Genomic DNA, 6423 nt, shown 5'->3' with positions numbered 1-6423 from the left:
CAGAGATGCTCTCTTTTAGAAAGAGGTGGCTTATCAAAATAAAAGCTGGAGGAGTTTTAGCTTTAGTGGCATGGGAAAGAGTGAGGGGCCACCCAAAAGGCAGTTAAATTGGCTAAACGCTCTGAAGTAGGCAAGGATTCCCAAATAGAGCCAGCATGTTTGTCAGCAGACATGCAAATACAGATGTCACAAATTCACCTGGCTCAAGTTGATTGCCCACATCTCCCCCAGCTCTGCTTGGAAGACTTGGAGCTGCCTTCCATTGAAAGCCACATCAGTGAGCACCTCTTGGACATGTACAGAACAGAGACAGATCAAAAAGAATGGTTTTGTAATACTGGTAAAGAGGCTGGGCTGATGGCTACTGTGTTAAGAGCTTGTGTAATAATACTTTCCCCTCCTGGCAAACTTCTATAGATACATCTCAACGGTTATGAATGCAGGTCCTCTCTGGAAACAGACCTAGAGAGGAAGAAGATGTCAGTATGGTTTCATACAGGAGAGGTTCTAAAATCCTGGGATGATTTCTGCCTGTAACTAGTAACAGAGATGTTAACTGGGATGCTGTGAAGATAAAAGGGACAGCATGGAGTGGATTCCCATCCTTCAGCCCTTGGACATTGGCTTGAGTTCGGGAAAAAGTGCTCTGGCCTCATTTGCCTCCAGGTGCCATTGGGTCTGGTTTGTGCTGCGGGGCTCCGTTTCTCCTAGGAGCATTCTTCAGTGAGCAGGGAGCTGAGCTTTGACCGGGCACTGCAGGTGTAGGGATCTTCTTCAGGTGCTGCCAGGTTGTCACTGTGGCTTCTGGAGAGCAGAGATTTTGTGCAGCCTCCGTTCAGCTTCATCTCACCATTGGCACTGCCTTTTCCCCTGGCAAACAACTTGGAGTTCCTTAAGGTGCTGGCAGAAACTGCTGGGTGAGGGAAGATAAGAGGGGATGAGCTTAGAAATGTTTTATTTATGCTTCATTTCACCATTTTGTGTGAATAAAACCACTTACGGTGCTTTGGTCTGGAGTGGACGGTGCTGATGACTGTGGGTATCGGTGACTCCATGCTGTGAACATAAGGAGAGAATGTGAAGATGTGTGTTAACACCTATAGTTCCAGAAAGGTGTGGAGGGCTGGAGTTTGGCTCATGAGAGCTGGGCTGCATGGGCAGAGCTAAAAGCATGGTTGGGTTGGGAAGGCTGACTCTGCATCTGGGCAAAGCAGTGTTAGAGAAGTGCTGGTGCTTTTCAGTCTCAAGGGTTTAAGGAAAAGTTCAGAGCAAAAGACAGGGCTGAGCTGTATGGGGTCTTCTGGGATTTGCTCTTTCTTTAATCAATCCTTCAACAGCAGACTCAAAGCATGGGGTGTCTGCTTTCTCCCTAGGTGTTTGGTGCATCCCTCCCACTGCTCCGGCACAGAGAAGCCCACCTCACCTGCTTTCCTCTCCTTCCACCAGCTTCCTGTAAGTGAGGATCTCCAAATCCAGGGCCAGCTTGATGTTCATCAGCTCCTGATACTCTTTCACCAGGTGAGCCATATCCTCCTTGCTCTTCTGTAGGGCTTCTTCTAGCTTGACCAGTTTGGCTTTGGCATCCTTGAGGGCCGTCTCACCATGCTCTCCTGCTTCTTTGATGTTCTCCTCTAAGTACAAGCACTGGTGTTACAGAAGGAGAGAAAGTAACAGAAGCGTTAGGTGTGTTGTAGTTTCAGATCTGCCTGTCAGAGCTTTGTCACTCACCCCAGGACACACCTGGCTTTTTTGGGACACGATGCAGGACCTCAGCTTCTGGATTTGGATGTTCAGGTCTGCAATCTCCCGTCGGCTGTCAAGGAGGTGACCCCCATAAGTGGCTGACTGGGTGTTCCCTTCTTTCAGCTGCAGGGAAGATGAAAGCACGTGTTATCTCTTGCTCCTTTGCTGTAGCAAAGGAATCTAGTAAGTTTCCCACTGCCCCTGGGGAGAAATGCCTAAACAGGGGAAGAAATAGCTGGTATGTGGAAGGATTTAGGACTCGTTCTTATAGTGTCTTCTAGTGTACTGTAGGAACACACTGTCCATTGGTGTTCACCACATTCTTGCTCTGTTTGGAGGAGGTACCAGAGAAAAAACATTTGCATCCTAAGTGGGCCAAGTTACCACTAGACAATGATCTTGCCTTCCTCAGTTGGCAGTGTGGAGAGCCTCAGGCTGTGAAACTCCTGATTTACACACATGAGTTAGAAGGGATTGATCTAGGTTAGCACCCTGTCCCTCCTTCCATTCCCAGGTGTGGTGTCTCTCCACATCTTGCTGAGTCTTGTAGTTTCTTTTTCCCTCTTCTCTCCCTCCTCTCCCCATACCAATCAGATAAGGGACATACCTTCCTCCTGGTAAGTGCTTCAGCCTCCTCCCAGCTCCGAAGAGCCAGGGCTTCGTACTGAGACCTCACTTCTTCCACAATCCTGCTCAGGTCAAGCTTGCATGTGTTGTCAATTCCCAGTACAACAGAAATGTCCTTAATTTCTGTCAGCAGCTCCTCGAGTTCCTGAATAGCAGAGAATAGAGATATCAAGTGTTGAACAAAGCTACTTGCCATGAGAGAGCTGAACTCTGGCAGATCTGATGTTCTGAGCCAGGCAAAGTGTCTTCCTGATATGCAGTGTGTGGATGGGGAGACTTTGTAGGTTTTTATTCTCTTAAATTCTGAATCTGGTATTTTTTTCCCCTTAAATTCAGGCTCAGGCTATGGTATGGATTTAGGACCTTTGGGTAACATATGTTACTTGTCCAACAAAATGGTGTATTTGCACTTCATCAAAAGCAGGTTAATTGCAGGTGATGCTTCAGTGTCTATTGCTATTTAGATGGTGAGCATATCTGTGCAGGGCAAGAAATAAGGTGTTGTCAGTGGTTCTGCTCCCAGTGCTTCCAGAAAGATGCCTTTACTCAGCTCTGCTTCAGTATCTACGGAGGCAGGGACTGCCACTTCTGTTGTTACAGTCTGCTTTGTGTCTAGGAAGATAAGGGAGAATGAAGACCCTCCCTTCTCTAAACACATCCATAGTGGGCAGAGCTGCTTCTGTATGCTGGAGAAACTCAAACCAGCCCTGGGGGGTGAGAAACAGGCATGCACAAGCTGTGCTATCACTGACTCGAGTATTTACTCTTGATAGCTGACTCGGTCACAAAACGAGTCAGACAATGATGAATGCAGTGAACCTAAAAAAGACCCTTCATCTATGCCCGTAAACTGCACTGCTGGGTAGTTTGTATCCTGACAAGACAGGACCTGATGCCTTGCACCAAGCAGGTACTGTACACGTTCACTTGGCAGCTCCCCCAGCCTCAGACTGCTCCAGCAAAGGTTCACCCCTATCAGTTTCACTGCAGTTTCTTCTGATTTGCACCAGTGTGAATGGGAGCAGCATACATCTCTCCCCATCTTTGCTTTCATCTCAGTGTTTTTTGTTCTTCCCTTTTGTACTGCTGCCTCTAATCTCTTAGAGAAACACCTGTATGCCTTGTTTGCCTTCCCTTCCCCTGACTGGGTGACAAAGAGCACCCTGATGTGGTGATGCATGAGGAAAAGGTACCCCACTGATTTTACAGAGAATGGGATTATCAGTGCACTTTTTCCTAGCTGTTATTAAATCCTTGTGCTTCCTTGTTAATGTTTGAGCACGGCAGTAGCTATATGAGAAAACTCACGTGTGTTGCTAAAAAGAAAAGGGGAAAAAAGATAAAGAGGACTGAAGCTGGGGTGCTTTTCTGATTCATACTGACATGCTGTGAGCAAATCTGTCCCACACTTCCCCCTGCATTCGCCCCTCTGCTGGATGTGCGTGCCCATGCATTGATGGCAGTCAAAGCAATTGATGCAGGTGAGGAAATGACTGAAAATCAGCTTTGGAGGGGAGGGAGGGAGAGGTGGGAGGTGATTTCTTTCCATGGAGGATGTGTTTAGAAATAGTGCAGGCTACTGCTAAGAACAGCAATATTGGACCTAGAAGAAATCAGACCTGGAAGATGGAAGCATCCTGGTATTCTGTGTAGGATCTGATATCCCACTGCTCCTGAAAACAGCTTTGCACCAGGAGTGATCATTTTAGAGAAATCCAGGCCTTGTGCTTGGAGGTGTTCTAGCACAGTTCTGTTAGTGGGCAGGTCATTCTGCTTCTCCCTGCCTCAGTTTCCCCACAAAAGGCAGTAGCACTCCTCTGCCAAGCATTCTAATTGTTTGTATTGGTAGAATTCTGACAAACCATTAGTATTCCCCAAATACTGCCAAGCCTGCTTGGTAGCATTTTACAGGCTCTGAGTAAGTGGCTGAAATCACATCGCTGTGTTTGAGGAGATGCAGGCATGCTGCACCCTGTGGGCTTATTTAGATGCAGTATCCTTCCTGCCCTTGGTGAAGTAATCTCAGTTTGGTGCAAATTGGGAACAAAGCCCTCTCTGTATTGGAGCTATCTGCAAGAAAAAAAGCCTTTTTTTTTTTGTTTGGCCTTGCCTGTGTGCCAAGGCCAGCCTCCCAGCTGCATTCCTACCTGCTCATAGATGGTTTTCTTCAGGTCCATCAGCTCTTGGAGCCCGCTGAGTTTCACCTCCAGCTCCGTTCTGTGCAAGGTACTGGCATCTAAATCCTGCAAAAGATGTATTAACAAACAGCTTGAGTGTGTTAATGAATAACTGGAGAAGTCCTTGCTGCTGCCCCATCATCTTCAGCAACGTTCTGCCTGCTGTGTTGTGCCTGGCACACATGGAGCTGCTCTACGAGCACAGAAGCTCCTGTGTGATTTCAGCTCTGCACTCTGTTTCACTGGTGGTTTTTGCTTTTTCTTCTTTTTTTTTTTCTTCTTTTTCCCCTTAGGTGAGAGCTTAGGTGCAAGTCTGCAATGGAAGGGTGGAGAAGGAAACAGGCAGGGCTGGTCCATACCCACTCATCTTTTGTTCACCACAGAAAGCAGGGGTTATTGAAAACTGATGCTGTCCACAGAAGTCACCAGAACTGCCCCTACTGGCTGATGGCTGCGTCAGGGAAAACATGCAATTAGCCATAATGATCATTTGTGGAGAACATTTCCTCTGCCTAATAATATCCTGCATTCCTACACCTTGGATTATTATTTTTTTTTTTTTTAATATAACGACCGTGCACAAAGCCTTCCATTTGAGCTGATATTCAAATGCAGCTCCTCCTGGGACGGGATGTTTGTGCAGGGTGTGGCCGTGCAATGTTTTGTGGAAACAAAAGCAAACACATTTATCAATTTCCAGCCTTTCCCAACCCGTGCTGTCATTCAGAGGGAGTGCACAAAGGAGAAGGAGAGGATTGCCTTGCAGGGTTCTGAGGTGCAGTGTGGCTCTGCCTGACCCCTATGCTCCTGCCGTGAGCCGTGGGGCTTTTCTATAACCACAAGTGGCCCGGATTCCCTTATACTCTCCCTGTTGAAATGGTGACCTTGTTTACCGCGCTGCTGTCTTCCTTAAGGCCTTACTGCCCTACAAAACCTCTGTGGTTTGAGGGCTCTCGTGCTTCTGGGCAGCTCTGGACTCTCCTGGCTGATCCTGGACCATGCTGCCTCTCTCAGGCTGTTCTGTGACTGCAGGGCTGGTGTACAGACCATACAGATGCAAAGCTCCTCTTGTCACTCACCTTCTTGAGCTCCATGAAGGTGTATTCCATGCCGCTGCAGAGGCGAATCTCATCCTCATATCTAAAGAGAGGAGGGAAAAAAGCAGACAGAAATTGCACACGCCGGTCAGATGCTTCAGATTGTCTCGTTGGCCCCCAAAAAAGCATTGGCATATAGGCTTTCTGCTTTTACCATCTCATCCTATTTCCTTCAGAAGGTGCGAGATATCTTAGATGTGAATGTCTGGACAGGAGAGAGGGCAACAAGCTCCCACATGCCAGCTAACACCATTAGCACCTTCAGCCTGAAAAACCCCAGAGTACAGAGCAGGTAGCTATAACACAAATTTAATTTGAGGGCTAAGCAACCTCAGGATACCTCACAGTCACCACAGAGAGAGAGCAGGCACTGTGAATTGAGGTATGGTGAATTGTTCTCTGTGAAGCCCAGGTTCTCACCCCAACTCTTTTTTTCTCTTTCAGATATCCTCAGCATTTAGTTTCCAATGTCCGAAAAGCTTCTCAAAGGAGGAAGCTTTGGAATGTGTAAAATCAAGAAAACAAACAAACCAAGAAAACAGACTGTATCGTGGCCTGTCTTAAATGTAAGCACAATTTATGGAGGAACAGAGGATGTGATAAAGCATTTCATTGAAAACATTGCCTGCAGAGCAAAAGGTAACAAAAACCAGATGGGACAGGGTGGAGTGCTAATATCCAGCAAAGGAACCAACCCTGAAGGTGTTTAGAAACAGGTTTGATAAGGACTAGGACAGCAAAGACTTGGTCCAAGGGCAAGCATGTTTCCTGAAGGCTGG

The 6423-nt window shown here is 47.1% G+C and overlaps 1 protein-coding gene across 1 annotated transcript in view; it reads right to left on the bottom strand.

Moving 5' to 3' along the window:
• Positions 1-707: 707 nt before the first annotated feature.
• LOC306956544 (keratin, type II cytoskeletal 80-like) overlaps positions 708-6423 on the bottom strand; it is a gene marked incomplete at both ends in the record, with an annotated part of 9431 nt that continues 3715 nt past the window's right edge. Inside the window, 7 exons of the mRNA XM_079547825.1 lie at positions 708-910; positions 1001-1056; positions 1424-1644; positions 1741-1866; positions 2351-2515; positions 4518-4613; positions 5627-5687. Coding sequence (XP_079403951.1) covers positions 708-910; positions 1001-1056; positions 1424-1644; positions 1741-1866; positions 2351-2515; positions 4518-4613; positions 5627-5687 — 928 coding nt within the window. The remainder of the gene's footprint in view (positions 911-1000; positions 1057-1423; positions 1645-1740; positions 1867-2350; positions 2516-4517; positions 4614-5626; positions 5688-6423) is intronic.

This window comes from Tetrao urogallus (genome assembly GCF_951394365.1).
Source record: "Tetrao urogallus genome assembly, chromosome: 31".
NCBI classification, from domain to species: Eukaryota; Metazoa; Chordata; class Aves; order Galliformes; family Phasianidae; genus Tetrao; species Tetrao urogallus.
Note: the sequence above shows the minus strand (reverse complement) of the source record. Positions and strands in the feature narration are given on the sequence as shown.